At 34.3% G+C, this 21,211-nt stretch overlaps 1 protein-coding gene across 2 annotated transcripts; it reads right to left on the reverse strand.

Moving 5' to 3' along the window:
- Positions 1–7,031: 7,031 nt before the first annotated feature.
- LOC110693203 (probable ADP-ribosylation factor GTPase-activating protein AGD5) lies at positions 7,032–20,370 on the reverse strand. 2 transcript variants are annotated; one of them, XM_021870336.1, is made up of 11 exons: positions 20,062–20,370; positions 17,094–17,152; positions 16,896–16,986; positions 12,762–12,816; positions 12,573–12,663; positions 12,215–12,449; positions 10,295–10,511; positions 10,025–10,200; positions 8,718–8,963; positions 8,563–8,621; positions 7,032–7,553 (listed from the first exon to the last, which is right to left on the reverse strand). In XM_021870336.1, exons 1-11 carry the CDS (start codon positions 20,110–20,112, stop codon positions 7,517–7,519), a joined length of 1,317 nt encoding a protein of 438 aa, XP_021726028.1. In that variant the 5' UTR covers positions 20,113–20,370; the 3' UTR covers positions 7,032–7,516. The 2 variants fall into 2 exon arrangements, with proteins under 2 accessions (XP_021726028.1, XP_021726026.1); XM_021870334.1 differs by having other exon boundaries at positions 7,032–7,567; positions 20,062–20,368.
- Between the last annotated feature and the right edge of the window lie 841 nt (positions 20,371–21,211).

Raw genomic sequence — 21,211 nt, forward strand, 5'->3', positions numbered from 1 at the left:
GTTGTAGTGTCCTTTATCCGTAAATCGACTTCGGCATAGCTTAGGCATTAGATTAAGAACAATCTAGCATTACCGTTCCTTGTGGTTCGACTCCGAACTTACCACTAGACTTGTTTAGGGGTTAGTTTTAGGATTTATAAATTTATTTGATTGAGTGTGGAATGTGCGACCGTTCTAACGCCCATCAACCTTCCACAACAAATCCTTCCGGTTGTCGCATGTAATCTTCTTCCTCTAGATCTCCATATAAGAACGTTGTCTTGACATCCATTTGATGGATCACAAGATTGTGGATTGCCGCAAGTGCAATCAACAACCTTATAGTTGAGATTCTAGCTACCGATGCATATGTATCAAAATAGTCGATACCAGGCTTTTGTGTAAAACCTGGTGCCACTGATCGGGCTTTGAACTTTTTCAACCATTCCATAAATCCTCAATTTCTTTTTAAAGATTCATTTACACCCTATTGGTTTACATTTTGGTGGTAAATTAGCTAACACCCAAGTATTGTTTTCCATGATGGATTCCATCTCATCATTAATAGCTTCCTTCCAAAATGAAGCATCACGAGACCTTATAGCCTCATCATAGATCAAAGGATCATCTTCCAGATTAAAAATGTATGGAAATTGTGTCGTAAAAAAATTCCTTGACCCTCAACTAAGTACACATGAAAGTCCGGGCCAAAAGATTTTCCTTTCCTTGCCCTCTTACTTCTCTTAGGTTGAGGTGATGATGTTGATGCCTCCTCTAAATGAGTTTGGTCATCAATTTCTTGATCAAATTCAATTTGGTCAAAACTTTGAGCATCAGTATGTATTTGGAGTTATATCCTTTGGTCTAGGAATTGATGAATATCTATTTTCATCAAACAATGCATCTCTAGACTCAATGGTGGTATGAACCAACCAATAGTCATTTTTTTCAATCACATAGAACCTATAGGATTTACTATGTTCCGCATATCCTATAAAAATGCATTACACTCCCCTTTCACCTAACTTTTTATGTTTAGGTTCTAGCACTTTTACAATTGCCCTACAACCCCAAACTTTGAGATGACTCAAGTTTGGTTTCATTTTATACCATATCTCATATGGGGTTACCTCATTCATTTTCATTGGAACTCGGTTTAAAATGTAACAAGCGGTTAATACAGTTTTCCCCCAAAATCCATCACTTAATCTCGAATAGGACAACATGGAATTAACCATTTCTTCAAGAGTCCTATTCTTCCTTTCCACTACACCATTTTGTTGTGGTGAATATGTTGTGGTAGTTTCATGTACTATTTCTATTGATTGGAAATAACTTGGATTATAGTATTCCCTCATTTATCGGTTCTTAATCTTTTGATTTTACCGTTTGTTTGCAATTCTATTTCATTCTTGTAGATTTTAAATTTGTCAAGGGCTTTATCCTTAAAATGCAATAAATAAACATAGCAAAATCTTAAAAATCATCAATGAAAGTTGCTAAATACTTTTTGTTGCCTAAGGAAGTTGTACTATGAAAATCACATAGATCAATATGCACTAAATCAATAAACGCATTATTCTTTTCTATAACATTAGGAAATGGTTTCCTTGTGATTTTTGTTAACATGCATGTCCTACACTTCTCTATCATTGGATCAAAAGAAGGAATTATATCATGCTTTGACATAAAATATAACTTTTTATAATTAACATGTCCAAGTTTTACATGCCATAGAGAAGAGCAATCATTAGCAACAAACAAATTGTCTTTCAAAGTTTTAGAAATACTAAGCTTAAAGATTCCATCACATAAGTAACCAAGTCCTACAAATAAACCACCGTTAGAAAATATAAATTTATCTGACTCAAACACCATTTTAAATCCTAAACGATTCAAGATAGCACTGGAAACAAGATTCCTCCTAAGTTGGGGAGCATACAACACATCCCTTGAAATAAGAGATTTGCCCGAGTTAAACATTAACTCTACATATCCCTTGCCTAATACTTTTGCGGTGAATCGTTCCCCATATAAAGAATCTCTCCATTGGTCACCTCAACGAAGGATTTAAACAACGAACGATCCTTGCAAACATGCCTCGATGCACCCGAATCGATGTATCAAGAAGTATCATCCTGTACACATAGGATTTCAGAAATCACACACAAATAACTCATTAAAGAATTAAATGAAATTTGTGCACAAGTATTACCTTGATTGTCTTGGGATTGGCTTGACCCGCCTTTCCCACCTTGAGCTTTCTTGTTGCTCATATTTTTCTTCCAAATGGTACAATCTTTCTTAAAATGTCCGGGTTTCCCACAAATCCAACAAGCTCGTGAATTTTGACCATCATTTCCCACTTTAGGTTTTTTGCCTTTGTTTTTGTTTGAGTCATTTCCTCTCTTCCTCTCATAAGACTTAGCATCCTCCACCACATTCACCGTGGTAGAACTAGGATTAACATCCTTTTGTCCCTCTTGCACTCGAATTTCCTCCTCAATCCGAATGTGAGAAGCCAAGCCCTCAAGATTAATATCATCTTTCTTATGCTTTAATGCATTTCTAAAATCTTTCCAAGATGATGATAGTTTATCAATTATAGAAGAAACAATAAAGATCTCATCAAGATTGATATTGTGTTGCCTAAAACTCCCTAAAATTCTTTGGATTTCATGAAATTGTTCCATAACCGGCCTACTATCAATCATCTTGAAATTATTGAACTTACTAACAAGAAATTTCTTGCTAGATGAATTCTCGGCCATGTACTATACTCTAATTCATCCCAAAGCAATTTAGCGGACTCATGAAATTGATAGATATCAAACAATTCATTAGACATACCATTAAGGATGTGACCACGGCATATTTAGTCATCATCTACTTGTTCCTCTTTCTAGTAGCCTCCAATGTCTCGTTTTCCTCCTCTGATGGCTTCGGGGATGTGAGAACATAAGCCACACCGAGTGATGTCAACAGAAAATGCATCTTCTTTTGCCACCTTCGAAAATCCACACCCTCAAACTTGTCCAATTTCTGGAAATTAGTCATTTCCTTCACATTTGCCATCTTTGTAGTAGATTATACTTTTGGATTGTTGGGGATTTTCTAGTAAACAAGGGTCACAAAGAAATGGAAATGAAATTATTGGAAAAAACCTTCGAGGGGTGAACGGGATCACTTTCTCAAAAGTATAATTCCGACCCTATACTACAACCGTGTATCACGGAAATTACTTAGGAGATACAACGAAGAACAATTATTATCACTTATAGGATGATAGCAATTCAATGTATTAAAGTGTTTTGTATTTTGTGATAATGAACAATCTGATTATAACTTCCTAAGCTATATCAAAACGATAAGATAGAAACTATATTTCATCTCTCAACCTACCTTCATCATATGAGGAGTTTCTCATCATATATATAAGATAGTAGTATGTCACTGCATTTTTCAAACATAACAATGCATTAAGTCATGCATTAAATAATGCTTTAAGCCATGCATTGAACAATGTATTAAGACATGCATTGAACAATGTATTAAGACATGCATTAAACAATGCATTAAGACATCAATTAATACATTAAGTTATAAAGCATTAAGTAACTGTCATACTAATGCAAGAGATACCGAAACCGAAATCTTATGTAGCGGTTGCAACATAATTAGTGACGAATCAGCCACTTTCTTTCTTTCTCTTGATTAGTTGTATACTACTACCTTAATCATATGTTGTCTAAGTCACGACACCTTAATCAAATGACTTAAACTTAACATAACATGAATAATAATCAACTAAATACTCTAAATATTGAAATTACAATACATAGAGATAAGGGAGGTATAAATATTGAGTTTAGTTGAATGTTTAAATGAGTTGAAGGCATGTTAGAGATAGATAGTATGTGAAGGTTAGAAGCGAGGCAAGAGATTGGATGCATTGGAGCTATATATGAGAAACAAAATAAATGAACAAAGCACCAACTTTCATGTATGTTTATGTTTGTGTGCCGAAATGTCATAACAATGCAACTTCTACCATGTCTAGTGAGTAACATTCCTGGCCTGTAGGCATAGGACTATATGAGCTAAAAGCCTAAAACATAGGAAGTCTAATTTGTTATGCACGTCCAGTCGTCCATGTAGTATATGAGAGCAAATAAGTTCAAATACAAAGTAATACAGAGTATAAGGGCAAAGAAGCTCTAATAAGATAAGTTAAGGGTAAATATTAAATAAAAGTTCTAATCAAGTCTAATAAGTAATACTAACACCTTATATAAAATTCAAAACAGTATAAGAAAATTCAAATAAAGAAAACACTATCTAATATTTTGTACAAAGTATATAGCATGTATACATCTTACATTAAAAAAAAAAAAAATTGTAACTTGTGAAAGAAGCTGGTTCTTTATAATTTTATATCTTAAAAAAAAATGGTATAAATAAATAAATTGTAGATAAGACACGTAATTTTTTTTTCTTCATTTCTTGTTGTCATCTTTCCATGCTAATCTTGATATGATTTGATTAATTGATCCTTATCCAATATTAGCTCTTAGAATGACCTAGATGTTTTATTATATTGTCAAATAAAAATCTGTACGAGCTTTTTGTACATCTCTTTGACTAAGGTCTTCCATTTTGCTTTGAGTTGCGCGATTACTATGAATTTAGTCAGCTGGCTGTCAATTAGCATTTGATAATTCTATTTATTGTCTTCATTAGTTTGGCTTTATCAGTACTACGTATTAAAAATTTCTCATCTATGATTTTTGTATTAAAAATTTAAAGTGCTTATTTTACTGAAACTTTGGAACGGCTACATATATATATGTATATAGTCGACCGTTAAACTTGTACCCTGCTCTCATGTGCCATGTGAGTGAGTAATTTAATTAATGCTCAATCATTCTGGTGTGGGTGCCGTGCAAATAGCCTAATAGCTAAATGTTACTTCTTAAATTAATAGCTACATCCTACATCTATTTATTAATTTTGGATTTTCCGAAGAAAAGTTGTTCTTTTCGTTTTTGTGATCGAGAATTAACGATAAGGAAACGTTTTGTATGAGAGTGGACTCACCCTGAGTCCAATATATCTGATATTAATAATTTAATATCTGACATTAATATGACATTAATAATTTAATACTCCTTCCGTGTTTTAATAAGTGTTACACTTACCAAATGTGGCCGTATTTAAATAAGTGTTACACTTTCTTTTTTGGCAAAAAACTACATTTTAATATTATATCTCTCTCCTCTCAAGGTCCCACCTAAACCCACTACTACTTTTTTTTTTTATTATTATTATTATTTCTCTCCTCTCACATTCATTATTTTTCAATAAACTATTAACCCCCACCATCTTTCTTTTACAATTTTTAATACTCTCACTACCCTACTTACCTCTTTTTTTATTTAAGTCAATTAAATTGCCTAAAACTATGTGACAGTCAAAGTGTAACACTTATTAAAACACGAAGGGAGTAATCTAATGTCAGATATTAGATTATTAATGTCAGATATATTAAACTCACATGATTTTTTTCGTTAACGATAATAAGGAGCGACAAAATATGATGGATGGTCGTAGTGCTGAGGAGAGATAGTGATGGACGGTTGTAGGGATGAGGAGTACCTTTATATGTTACATAACATGTTTTCTTTGATTGTTATACTTCGTATATTGTTCCAAGTGTAGTAATATTGGTGAGAGCAGCCGGACTCTGATTTGGGTTGGGATACTTGACTCTTTAAAAGAACAACAACTTTAACAATTGATGGAAAGTTTCTTCTCATTTCTATTATATAAGTCAACTCTTGAGAAGTTTGATGAACAACATAACTAAAATGTACTTAAAAATATTGTTACTTTTTTTTATGTACACTTCTAAATTAGTCGTTGTACATGTTTTTTGAAATTTAAAACACGAATCACACATATCTAAATCTAGTTTACGAGGAACAATGTGACAATTAGGGGATCAAAAATTAGAGCAAACACTAACAAGTATGGTCCAAACATTTTGATGTAACCCTCAAGTTCTAACTGTTTCAAATACCATAAGAAAAGTTTGGTCCAAACATTGTGATGCAAACCATAAGAAAAATACTCGAAGAGCCTTTATGTATGGCTAATAGAGATACCTTGCATAGCTAAAATGCTTGTCACTTCAACCTTATTTGACATGATGTTATCAGTCTTCTATCATCATTAAGTTATAATTCTATATTATTATGTCACACTCTTTACTCTACAGCTCTACTTAGTGCAAGATTAACCGAATTGCGTATCAGCTGAGTCCTTAGAGTCTACTGCCTAACAGTGAAGTTGTACTGATTTTTAACTAACTTTGAATTATATGAAATTGAAACCACATCTAAACCTCCGGTCTATATGAGATTGAATGGTAATGGTGAAATCATAAGGCACAAGTGATTTGGTACATCCAATACATACAGTTTTTAGAAACTATTGGAGGAAATGCTCGCGATTAAACAGTTTTAATAGAAACCATTGGAGGAACATTTCAGGTTGTAATTAGGACGACCTAAACAGCAGAACTCTTCCAAGGTTAACTCATCGCTTCGAATACAGCACTTGAGATAGGGATCAACGAGAAGTTGTAGTCATTTGCCTTCAGCAAAATCAAAGCTGAATCTTTCTCATCTTAATTACTGTTACGAGCTTACAACCTTAGATTATAGAATATAACTTTGTGGATCCATACAGTAGTGTTTCTATGTCTTTCATGAGGCCGCCCCAGGTACTCATCATGAGAAACAAATTTGTAAAATTACAGGCAAGTAGCGGTTTTGTCGATGAACAGTAAAAAAAAAGTTCTTTTATTTACGTCTTTGCCATTTGAGAAACTTGGAATTTCTCGTCTTTCATACTTAATTAGATATAATTACATTTTTCTATGCGTCTTTAGCTTAACTAGTTGAATTTCGAAAAAAAAATACTACATAACATCTGAAGATTGATGGAATAAGACAAAAAAAAATATCAGTAACCACAAAAGAACAAGTATATAGAGATACGAATATGAGATGACACGCTCAGTATAAAATCCAAGGTGACGAAATTGGACAGTAATGGTGAAATCTACAGAATAAAAATGAATCATAAGAAATTCAGAATCATCGGTTGTGTAGAAAGATTCCAGAGAAGCTAAATCATAAGGTACAAATGGTTTGGTCTGTCAAAACTCATCCTTATTTGACCCACCAAAAAAATTACATTTCAAGCACAAATCATACAAAAGAGCCATACCAAACAGTTTAAAAATGCCCTACGTATAGTTTTTACAGAAACCAATGGAGGATATTGCTCTCAAACTTGCATCTCCCTGCGACTTTTCTGGTCCTAATTAGGACGACTTGAACAGAAAACTCTTCCAAGGGTAACTCATCGCTTTGAAAACAACCCTTGGGTTAGTGACGAAAAGTCATAATCATTTGTCTTTTGCGTTGAAGTCCCAGTTGAAACTGCAGATGCTGCAGAACTTTTACTCGTTTCAACAGCAGCTGCGCCATTGACAGGCATAGCTTGACCTATAGAATAGAAACTGCAAGCAAGATAAAGCAGCAGAATATAAAAAGAAAGATAATAAAAGCCATCATTGTCCATATTGTGCACGCTCAAGATAAATGTCCCCTTGTCAAATACTTCAGGAAAAACATGCATGTAGGAGAGGCAGATCTTATGTCTCAAATTTACCCTTCTATTCGCTTATAACCACCACTTAGAGCAAGGATATAATACCCAATTAAACTTATACGAAGTATATTTCTGGATCAAACATCTCAACCTATGCATTTTAAGCACCCTACATCAAGATATGTAAGAATACTTGAATGTTACTTCGAAATCCTTAAAATTATCTTCCAGAGGATGAAAATATTAAGTCTGGAGTCAGCTTGTCAGGATTAGCGAAGGGATCTAGTACTTAACACTCAGAGCCAAAGAGGGAGTACAAGTAATCATGAAGAAATAAGTAGAAAAGGACAGGGAAGAAACTATGCATTAAAACTACCAGAAAATACAGGCAACACACAAATTAGCAGAGAAAAGTTAAATTTACTACGGGAATGATGATTAATGAGTCAAGCAGTTGAAGCTTGTGAAAAAGGAGTTTTAAAATTGCAGTCATCACTAAAGTGGAACAAAAGCTAACTGAGTCAACCTAGGTATCCCTTCTTGCTCACAGAGACCATGACAGACTCAATTTTATGGTTGGTGTAGCAATTGTCAAAAGATTAAGCTTGTTCCTTATACAGGTAATATCTGATATGCAGATTGAAAATGCTATCAACTCACGACTTCAAAAAATAAGTCATTCCCTTGTGACCATAAGCTATAAATTTGTACACTATTACTACAGAGAAGTCCAACCTTAAAAATTACAGATTCAAGTGAAGGCGTGAAATCTTTCATCTAACTCTACCAGTAACCCAAAGAGCAGTGTATGGTATCCTTTTCTTCATCATTAAAGATTAATTACAATATTCTAAACTGAGTAGCATTGACTAATAGACAAGCTAATAAGCTTCTTATACTTACCCCATTGCTGGGAAAGAGGAAGGATTTCCTGTTAGGTGCATTGACGGAGGGTTCCCAACCTGCTCAACAAAAAATAAAATTCATTATTAAGTCCTCTCTACAAAATCAAAAAATGACACCAAAAAAAACTCCAGCTGTTAACAAGGAATTTTCACCTGAACTGATTTTGGCGGTTCATTCTGACCAGCTGATTGCATAGTTAAACCAGGAATTTGATACCCAAGACCTGGCCAGTTTTGAGTCGGCATGTTGGTGCCATTTAATCCAGGTTGTTGCATATTGACGTTTGATTTTGAAGCCCCATTAGCTGCTTGAGCAGCTGCAGCCATAAGAAGACTCTGTTGCTGTGCCAGCATTGCTATTTGCTGTTGATGAAGAGCAAATGGTGATACCATGTTTGACTGCATGTCAACCATATAAAACATTATAACAGATTTTTTTTTTTTTTTTTTTTTGAATAGTATAACATTATAACAGAATTTAGATTGAAGCATCAACTTAGAAAATAAATATATATAGTGGAGCGTCAGAAACATTTTGAGTGGCTACACTGAGTCACTGGCTACCTGCTAAAAATAGAGCTCACTAGCTCAGCCAAGATTACACAAAGTTCATGAAAACAAGCCCCAGGAAAAGTGAGATGAACACAGGCTTCTCCCAGACAACATAAAATATAAATAAACATTTAAAAATTTAAAAAATAAAAAAATAAAAAAATAAAAAAAATCCTTCCCACATGAAATCTTTTCCAACAGAGAACGAAAAGGGAAAATAAGACTACCACACACTTCAAGAAAAATGAAAATATGAAGCAAGGGAATCAATGTGAATCACTTATGAGAGAAATATATTATTGGCTATCAGAAAAGGAACAGCAACCTAGTTTAGGTGATGCTACTTATGTTCCCCACATGTAATCATGTGTGCTCTTCTGCCCTTGCATTCTTTCTCTTTAGCACTTAGCTCTAGTCTTATTTAGGTTGAACTGGGCCAGCCCTATTTTGAGGAAGATGTTCTTGCAATTGGAAAAGAAGGATGAATAAAGATAAGCTTGCCAATGTGTGGAGGATGGTCAATTGGCAATTGGGTGTTGCACTTGGAATGAAAGAAACCAATAGATTTGTAGGAGTATAGTTTATCCTCATCAGGATAGATGAAGGCAAATTTCAGCTTCCATGCAATTTGCATTTCTAAAATTTTGTAAATAAATTATTTCTTGACAGTTAAAGGTCTAGAGTTTGCATTGTCCTCCTTTTGAATTTGGGTGACACTCTCTAATTCCTATTAAAAAGGCTAAAAAATTACTGCATTTTCAGAGAACTCCTGAATAAAACATACATAACCCTACATAGACATAAAAAAAATAGTATAGAAAGTTTGGATAAACTGTTATGCAAGACGAAATAAATACATAATTATCAATGGCAAGTGAAAAGATGTTAATTAATGATAAGATGCAAACCTTCTCAAAAAGGCTCATAATATCTGATTTTGCATCTTTCTGAGGTTGCTGCATAACTGGAGTAGTGGATACTGAAGAATCACCAAATAGATCTTCAAATTCAGAAGAAGATTTCTTGCCAGTTTCAACATCCTTCTTCACTTCAGCTTTCTCAGAAGTTGACGTTTGCCCAGCAGCTGCAGACATTGAAATTTGAGTACATTTCACAAATCCAACAACAAAATCATTGAACTTAACACACAGATTAGACAAGACAAACTGTGTACATACATTGGAATCCTGCCCAGCCATTATCATCATTATTGGCACTCTCAGGAGGACTTTCACCGGGATCATCCATAGAAAGCATGTTGAAAAGATCAGTAGCAAAATCAACTTTAGGAGGGGGGGCTGAAGATGTGTTAGCTGACTGCTCAATTACTTCTGGTTCTTGAACAGTTGCTTCAGGTTTCTGTATCTCATATTGAGGCTGATGAACTGGAGCAGACTGTTAGAAAACCAAACAAGATTAAGGAAAAGAACAGAAGCCAGAGAACCAGAGGATAAAATTATGCAGAATATCAAACTAGAACCTACTGTCAGATGCAGAACAATCCATCCAATGATTTATATAGACCATGAAACCCAATAATAAGTAGAACAACTAACAACTGAAAAATAGAATATAACAAACACAAATGTAATATTTTCAGCTTTATGCAGTGAATTTGACATAAGAACATCAATTCAAGGGATTTTTTTACACTTAATAGCCTAACAGCAGGTTCTTTACACGCTGATCATGCCTCCAGCATTATAAATTTGTATTTGTATTTAATTCTGTTATATCCTTATAAAGATCTCAACAGTCATATCCAACAACAGCAATGTAACATCTTGAATACCCAATCCCAGAATCAAATCTCATACACTGCCAAAATGGCCACAAAATCCAACTTATAAAGCCCTCTAATAGCAAAGAGTTGGTCTAAATTTTTTTAAGAAGAAGGATCAGATAAAGCTATGCCCTCACGTATGAGGGGGTGAGGGGGGGGGGGGAGAAGCTATATATATATATATGCACACTATTCCCAGAAGAAACAACTCTTTGGTCCATATTGGATGAGCATTGCAGACACTACGAAATGATGATTTATAAAATGACTTTTTGTCAATAACCAGCCATAGGGAAGGCTATAATTATAATTGCACAATAAATCAGTTAGGAAGCAAAAAAAAACAATAATTTTAAGAGGGGAAGGAATCAGGAAGTCTAAAATAGAGGACTATAGGAAGAAAATGGATTGTGAGAAGAATTAAGAAGTTTATTTTGAGCTTTACATAGCTTTGGGAGGCGCCAAGCTCTCGTATACTTGACACTTGTCTTCAATTTACTTTAATTTCAATTTTATCAATTAAAACATCCTTCTACCTTAAATTTTGCTCCAATTATGCTAGTTAATAAAATAAAGTTCTCAGCACTTCTGATGATCCATTTTCTTCCTAGCCTCCTCTATATATAGACTTCATGATTCCTCTTTCCCTCCTTAACTTAATTCTGCCTTTTGCTCAAGCTTTCTAACTGATTTGTTGAGCAGTTATAGTCATACCCCTCCCTACAGCTGGTTCAATAAACTTTTTCCACCAGTTAATGTAAGCTTTCTTCCTAAACACACAATTACTTGCAGTTCATCAGAAACAACATAGTGTGTCGACAACAACTTGAAACAAGTGCCAAAAGCGAAAAATACCCGACAAAACAAGTGATATACTTCGTATTGGGTAGTGATTCTAATGAGAAAGGTAGCCACAAAAAATCAAATCATCTTCATACTATTCTTCCCACTAGAAGACCAGAGTGTCAACAAACATTTCATAAGAGACATAAGCATTTCCTAGCAAAACTGTAATTAATGAAGATTTAGACAAGCATTTCCTAGAAAAACTACAACAAGAAGTAAAATCATATGAAATCTTGGAAACAAAAAGATTCAAAAAAGTATGCCAAATAAGAAGAGTTTAGAGGAAATGATTTATAAGAATTATTCAATTAACAACTGCCATCCAGTTGGCATATATATCAAGATTTGGAAAAGGCAAAAACTATCAGAAAAGATTATATATATAACAAAACAAAAGGCAAAACACCCAAATCAAAATTGAACCAGTGCATCATACATGTGATGTTCAAACCTGCAGGAACAAACTTACATGCTCAATTCCTTTTGGAGGGGATGGGATACTTATTCTCCCTGCTGACCTGATCTCCCTAGTACTAGGAAGAACAGTGTTTTTCCTCTCCTCGATCACATTAACAGGTTTGTTGGCATTTACATGCCCATTCCTTTCCTCCACTCTTGATTGATGTGAAGGCGTGTATTTTTCCCCTCCGCTATACGGTGATCCATGACTAGCATCTTTTGGAACCCACCTCTTTTCTTCATACCTGTATATTGCCATAGCCAATGACTTAACCCTCAATGTGAAGATTTAAAGGAAATCTTAGGATTAAAGAAAATCCAAATCAAGAAATTAAACAAAGTGGTTTCTGGTAACTCAAAATACATACTTTGCACGGATGAAGTTCTCAATTCCAACTCGATCATAATTGGGAGGCAATTCTGCTTCCCAATAACTATTTGCTCTTTCATTTCCCATGGCTGTGTACACAAGGAGAGAGGTGCAATAGAGTAATTCAGGTGAAGCAAAAGTCCACAAGAAAGAGTTCAACTTTCAAAGTACAATGGACACTACTTACACTGAATGAATGCAATCTGTTCCGGAAGCCATGTGTCGAGTGTTGCTGATCTCACCTGCAGAATGTTCGCAAAATTAACAATGTCCTTTTCAGAGGATATGTCTATCATGCAACATATCAAAAGCTAAGGACAAGTCACAATGGGGCATAAAAGATTGTGGGCAAAATGAGAGCACTTCATTCAGTTCATTATACAACCATAGCAAAAGAAGAAAGAAAGGACCTTCACATGGAAAATTTAAAGAGCCTGATTAATGGTTTACTAAATTTTCAGCAAATAAGTGACACTTGGGAATAACGTTGTCACCACATCCAGCTCAAGGCTTTGAAGCTACTATTGTCTTCAATCGGCGTTTGTGGCAAATGAGCCCCATAACTTAAGACATATGTGCAAAATAGCCCCCTAAGTACTAATAACAGCAAATTAACCCCACTACTTTTTAAATCGTGCAATTTAACTCCCATCAGATATTTTCCGGTGACATTAAATCTAAATACATAAAACAAACCGGAAAACAACTACTACGTATTTTTTTTCCCCAAATAACTACTGTACACGTATATTTATGCTAATATAGTTCATGACATTTGTATCCCATTATTCTCATCTTACTTACTTTTGGTCTTCATCTTCATCAATTATAAGACACAACTTTCTCCCTCTACCCACCATTTCCCATTTTTTCTCTCTCCTCTCAATGGCAAATTATCTTCCAATTTAAGTGCAAATTAAAGTAGCTAATATAATGAGAGGAAGAATTGGGTTGTTTACGAATCCTATTAGTAGTCAAAATTCACTACGACCTTCTACCTTAGCTTTCAAAGAATTTCTGTAGAACTTCCAGCACTTTCCCGTCGCCATAGCCATTGTCGATCGGGGCTCCAACAAACATAGCGCAGCTCAGGACTACAATTGCGAAGTTATTGGTTCTTTTTCATCAAACTAAATATTCAAAGGTAATAATCATTTGTCAATTACAAAGTTGTTAATCAGGTTCATATTTTTATCTTATTATGAATGTTGTAAGTTTATTTGTTAATTGATTTATAGACTGAAATAGTTGCAAAATTTCATATATAAAACTGAATGTTGTAAGTTTATTTCCCAATTACATAATATCTTGATGTGTTTCTAAAGGTACAATTTAAAATTAGGTTTTAATCATGGTTTACATCATGAGAGAGAAATCAAGTTACCTGTAGAGGAAGTCATGGAAGAGAGTTGAGATGTTTTGGAGAGCGTAGTGCTTGAACATGTTGTTGCTGTTCATGTAGTTCACTTTTTTTCTTTTTCTTTTTTTGATGTATTTTTTAATTTCATTATAGAGTTATTGTATATATGGGTTATAAATAACGTACTTCAAATGTACAAGGGTTGTATATGGATAGTATAGTGGTAAAATTATAGTGGTATTCCGGCGAAATTATAATTTTCAGATTATATATGGTCGGAATATATCATTTATGTGTTAATTACACGTTTACAAAAGGTGCAAGGCTTATTGCTTCAATCAATTATAAAGGGACTGATTTGCACATAAGTCATAAGTTATGGGGCTCATTTGCCACATATTCCTGGCTTCAATCTCCATAAGACAGAAGATGAAGGGTTGTTGATATCTAAGTAGAACAAATTTAATAATAAAGACAATATTATCATCATACACACTTTTGAAAATTGCAAGGTGAACAAAATTTACATCAAAAGGACACACTCAAACTATTTTAGGATACCTCCCTAATACATGAAGATTGTAGACACACTCTTTATTTTTGAGGAGCTCCCACTAATCAACTTTGTACCTAGCTCCAACTCTCACTTACACATACACTTTGCCACACATTCACATATCTACTCTAATTTATGTGTACCCAGCACACCTGTAACATACCACTCCACAAATAGCTCACACTATGTAACATCTATGCAAAACTTACGTCAGCTAATATGCTAATCCATGATTCCAGTAATGGCAGTGCTAAACTCACAGTTTTCTTGTGCACTAAAAATTATTCTAGCTGCTTTCTTTTGTGTGTGCTGACTTTTCTTCGGACACATATTAGGCAGTGAAACCCTACAACTAGAAATCACATAATGCCCACTATCTTGAACATTCTAGTATGTCAGTACAAATTTAAGTACTCTAGTCTAGATCTCTCTTAAATTTTTATTCCAAAGTTAGTTATACGAAGTAATTCCCAACAAGAGTAAGCATCATATTAATCTGATTAACATAGTCCCTCTTGCATGTTAAAACTGGCATAGTTTGCCAAAAAAAAAAAAAAAGCGCTCCAAACTGACCCATTTCTTCCCTAGCATGATGAACTACCATCTTATGTTGTAATATTAAGGTGATCCTGCCTCCCAAATAAAATGACACTTTTTTTTTTGTTAATAACAAAAATAGCTCCTTATAGTCTCTGAATGAAACGTCAACTAATAGCAATTCATCCAGGCTGTAGTTCAAGCAGAAGACTTATATCACATGTCGTACCATTGATTAAATAAAAATAAATTATATTAAATTAAGTAGTAATCCTTCCGTCCAGAATTAATTGTTATGTAGTCTATCATCAAAAAAAAAAAAAAAAAAAAAAAAAAAAGGCAGAATATCTTTGATGTTCAATAAAGAGGCAATTATTCTTCATCTCCCTCATGCTTTTAGTTACTTCTTCTCTATATAATGATACATCCATGATAGCAGGAAGAAATTGATAATAACAGGCAGCTAGCAGTAGATGATGTTAGCTCTTATTTTGCTGATTTATAATCAATACATACCGATTCACCTTGGCTACATATATAGATAGAATGGTTTTAGAGATGTCGCACTTGTGACTGCTGTGAGTTCGTGACACTAATCTGCCTTGGCTTGAGGCTCATTCCTCAATTGAAAGCGAGAAGTAAAGCAGGGCATTTTAGTAACACATCTAAAATTCATAACTAGTTTAAAAAATGTGACAACTTTTTCATGACATCTACAAACATAGATGTGACTATAATATCCGAGCAGGAGGAGGTTGTACTTTATTTAAAAAAAAATTGTTTATTTAAAACAGTGTAAAGGGACATTAAAAACAGTATAAACTAAGATGCAAAAGATATATAGACTATATCTCACCTCAGTTATTTCATGAGGACAAACATATTCATCTCTTAATGGAAGAGCAAATTATTGGATTAAATTAGATTTTTGAACCAATATAGACTTATTGCGAATAAAACTACAATCCATCCCTATCTAATGTCTTAGTATCGGGTTATTGGCCCAAGAAAATCAATTCAACGTTAAGCTCTTTAATAACCTATGATCAACTTCTTTTTGGAATACCCTACTCCAACAAAGAAAGTCAACTCCATACCGCTTCCTATAAAGAGAGCTGTCCTAAACCTGGACAAGGAGCACTAGAAACACCATCATTCGATATGAACAGTTCTTGAAAATTGTTAATTTAGTCAAATAGTAGATTCCAAAAATCACCATCCTACATAATGGTTCTACTTCTTCAGATTATTATTGAGTGAAAGGTTGATGATTTTGACACTGCCCAACTTAATGATGTCGCTCATACTAATAAAAGAAAACAAAGAGATGGGATGTTGTTACAAAATTAGCAGCCAAAATGAGAGCCCAACAAGACCTGGTGAGCTTGAGCATCTCAGCTGATAAGGCTTTGAAATTCGAAATAACATTGAGGAGTCCAACAAGGCAACAACAAAGTGCTGATTACTGACTCACTTGGTAGGATAGTCAGCTGAGAAAGAAGGCTGACAAGATTTCTTTCACTAAATACAATTTTGTACAAGTCAAATAGCAGCATTCCCAATTACAATTCCAACATCTCCAAGGCAATCCAACTGCCAGTATCAGAAAGTAAAAAGAATTGGCCTAAAAAGATACGAGGAAAAATAGCTATACCGATAACAAATTCCCCAGCCATCAAATGTCTGTTTCATTTTAACATTAACAAGGCCTTATTTCTACTTCTGGAGGAAGCAAATCTTAACCATAAAGCAATAAAAGATTACAAAATAGTATTTGATTGGCAACAAATAAAGACAGCAACAGCTTTGGAAATAACATATAAAATCACATTCAACAGAGCCAACTGACCATGAATACTAGGACATACCTTCGAAATATGCACCCCCAGACTTCTGTGGATTCCAGAACACTGCATGCATATGAAGATGCCCAAATTTACACTTGCCCATCTTGGACCCCTGTGTGTCGGAAATAACATAATCAGTGATACAGATAAACAGAAATGCCATCCACCAAAATAAACTGACCAATTACGCATTTAGGCCTTATGTTTCCAGGGACCTACTTCGTTTTGCAGTCAGCACATTCCCTATTGTCAGGCAACTTAAGAAGCCCTTCCAAAACCTGTGCACAGGGAAAAAAATTAATAAAGACTGGTATCTAGTGAAAAAGTAAATTCAATGATCGAAAGATATTTAATTAACAAAAATTATTCAATAATTACACATTAAATTACTAAATAACTAAAGCATTCTGATTCAAGCACCAGAGAATAGGCCTACTTTACTAAGAAGTCAGTCATGATAAGTACAGAAAGTTGGACCTAACGCAAAGATCAATCTAAGGCCCAATTTCCAATTTCAACATCCTCGTTTGGATACTAAAGAAGCCTTGGACTATAGAACTCCAAGATGCCTCTTTTATCCAGCTCATCATTTTACCAAGGACACTTGTATTAACAGAAGGAGGCACTAGCAATTTTCTACAGAAACCTGTGCAGCTTAATCTAGCTCGGAAATGGTTGTATACCTATTTCTCTAGGTTCTAAGAACATGGGAATTATGCATCTGCAAGTGAAACTTCTCACGTGAAGGCCATTAGCCAAAGTCACTTTGCTTGTGCCTTTTCCCCAATGGAAGCTAAGTAGAAGAACACTTACACAAACAGGGAATACCTGGACTATTGAACAGCCTTCACCATCACCCCAATCAATTGCATACCATTACAGTTGGAAGGCCAACATTAGAACAACCTACCCTGCAGACCACCAAACCCAACAACAGCACCATCATTTGAAAGTTCGGTAACTCAGCACTAGTCACCTTTCCCTCAACACATGCATGGGAATGCCAAATCTATCAAATTCCACTACAATACAGATCTGAGGTACCACTATACCAGGCCTTGGGCCTCAAAGCCATGTCATGTCAAACCAAGATAGCGTGTCACTATCCTCAAATATAGACAGAAGGAATACATATTAAAGAAGGAATAGCCAGAATGTGGCAACAATGGTTGTCACAAAATGGAACCTTAACGGTAAGGGCATGGATGGGAATCACAATATTAGTAAAATAACATAAAATGATGCTTTTGGATAGTGATGATATCCTTTGGGATAGGATGAATCCTGGAGCCACTGGCCACTGGGTCAAAACAAGATCAATATCTTGGGTGCAACTAGAATAATACTAGCAAAGTCACATTACATAGGGAAAACAATTGCATCATAATTAGCGGCCAGCTAGCCAGCATAGTGTGAGCTGTTAACCCCAAAGATTAAATTCTCAAAAGTATTATAAACACAGGTTCCAAGTATGATTAGTAATATGTACAGTTCTAAGCCTAAACTGGCAAATATTATGAAATTGGAGTATCAATTTTGCTCACTACTAATGTTATGTTCACTTCACCTTATTTAAGGTGCTATGATATGTGTCTTATAAGATCTAGTCTCATCTGATTTGATCTGATTTTTTTGGTCTGATCAGATTTTGTCCGGACTGGTATGAATTGGTTTTCTTGTCTGAAAAGTTATCTGTATAAATTTATCTGGTCTAATCTGAAAATTTTGGGTTGGACTGATGTGGTCTGAATTTTTCTTGTCTGGTATGATATGGTCAACAAGAATAAGAATATAAGATGAAGAAAACAAAGCCTAAGCCCTAAATTCCTATCATATAACCAAACAAACACCATACATAGTGCATTACGCAATCCCCATAACATAAATGAGACACTATTGTAAAAGCTTACACTCAAATATGTTAAAAAGTATGAACCCTATGAAGTTACCAAAGGTCCATATACAACATAAATGGTATTCTTCCACTGCAATAGGTGCATAACCTAAGACGCTGAGCTGATTATTATACACTTTAAAAATTAGATCACTAAGTATTAAAGCACTAAACACAGATGATGAATTGGATCAATGAATGGAAAACATCCTAAAGGATAGAGTTACAGAATTGGAGAACATTTTATCGTATCTAAATTTGTAAGTAAAAAGGGAGACAAGTTTGAATTAAAAAGGCGTGTCCATCTTCTTCTTTATAGCCTAAACTGACCCTAAGAAATCACTTGATTGATAGTGAACAGTGACAAAAATTTCTTCTAATAAACCTTATAGAGTCACTTGGAGTACAGTGACTAGAGTTTATTCTATATACCTTAAAGAGTCACTTAGAATACAGTATCAAAATCAAACACAATACATAATGATCATTTACGCCTACTTTGTTGCACAGTAGGACCCTAGTTGTTGCTCTTTCAATCAACTAAACGCCCTTCCGTAATATAATTACACAAAAAAAATAAAAGATAAAATCCCTGATCGCGGTATAGCACACCTACAACTACATACATATACCACCCCCAACCTCACCATAAGCTGTACCCTTGCAAGCAGCTTTAGGTAGATAGTAAAAGAATTGCTACCTTGTCAGACAAGAATTATATAGACAGACCATCGATGTACAACGGTTTAGTAACTCAACTCTTAATTCCACACCGATACAACGAACGTAAAGTCTCGCCTTCCATGACTAGCCCTAATAAACAGCTACCCACACTCAAAAGGCAGAATGGAACACAACTAAGTGCTTAAACAACACCTATCTACCCAAGATGCAAACTTTCCAAACTCAATGATCATATCAATTCGAGATATTGCTCTTTCAATGGTTAAAATTGCATAAACCCAGATCCAATTATCCAAATCATCAAAATGAGGACCATGAAATTATACAGGAATCATCCCAAAAATTACCCCCAAATTAGTTGAAAAACACAGGATCCCACAAACTCAAATATCAGAAATTCCCCAGAAAACCCAACAAATTCCAATCATAATCATCTAATAATCATAATTAAAACTTTTCAACCATTTCCCCAGATTCCCACTTGTACAAAATCAAGATCAAACCAAAGAAACCCAAATCAAAATAAAACATGGGTAATCAAGAAATCAAACTTAGGGATCGAATTTCAAATGAAAAAAGCAAACAAATCGAAAGGAGAGAGAAAGGGACCTTGCGATGTCTGGCGTTGAGCTCCTTGGTGACGTGGGCTTTCTCGTTCATTTTGTTGAATTATTAAAGATGATGATGATATTGAGAAGAAGCAGAAGAAACAGATGATTAGGTAATTGAATTGGAATAAAAATCTCTCTCCTCCTGTTCTTCTGTCTTCCTCTCTCTCTGGTTAAGCAAAGCCTGGCAATTAGAGGGATTGTGGTCTGACTTGGTTAATCAAATCAACAAACCTTCCCACTAAAGAAATTCATATATTTATGGAAATTAATACTGATTTTTTTTATTTTTGATTTATGAATGATATGATTGATGACTTATATAGTGGTGTCTTGTCCTTTGGGATATTGGTTTTAATCTACAACTAGCTTTTGGCGTAGATGATGTCCCAAATTGTTACCAGTACAATATTAATTGAGTTGGAAATATAATAGTTTGACATTATAACATCAACAAATTCAAACAATCGCCTAAATCTAAAGTTAGAGAAGGTATTGGGTGTAGACTGTCGTACGCATAATTACGTGCGGCAAACTTGGCTAATATATTTCATTTGTTGACTGATATGTTTCATGTGTTGGTTGATTTGTTTCATTTGTTGGCTATTATGGTTTTTGTATAGGTTAATATATTCTTTTTGTTGGCTGATATGTTTTTTTTAAAAAAAAAAAATTTATATGTTCCTTTTGTTGGCTGCTATAAGAAATCAGTTGGCTGATATGTTTCTTTAGTTGGCTTATATCTTTATTTTGTTAACTGATATGTATATTTTAATTGTTGGTTTATATGTTTCATTGTATTGGCTGATGTGTTTATTTTGTTGGCTTACTTGTTGCTTTTGTTTGCTAATTTCATCCTTTTATTGGCTGATATGCTTCATTTGATGGCTGATATGTTCCTTCTGTTGGCTGATATGTATCTTTTATTAGATGATATGTTCCTTTTATTGGCTGATATGTTTCATTTGTTGGCTGATATGTTCCCTGTGTTGATTGATACGTTTTTTATTAATGTCTGATATGTCTCTAATGTTGACTGATATCAGACATCAATTGGCTGTTATATTCAGTTTAATGGCTGATATGCGTTATTTGTTGGCTAATATGATTAACAACATACATTATACTAGTATTTTTATTTCCTCCTCTCT

The sequence above is a fragment of the Chenopodium quinoa genome, unplaced genomic scaffold, assembly GCF_001683475.1.
Source record: "Chenopodium quinoa cultivar QQ74 unplaced genomic scaffold, ASM168347v1, whole genome shotgun sequence".
Lineage (NCBI taxonomy): Eukaryota > Viridiplantae > Streptophyta > Magnoliopsida > Caryophyllales > Amaranthaceae > Chenopodium > Chenopodium quinoa.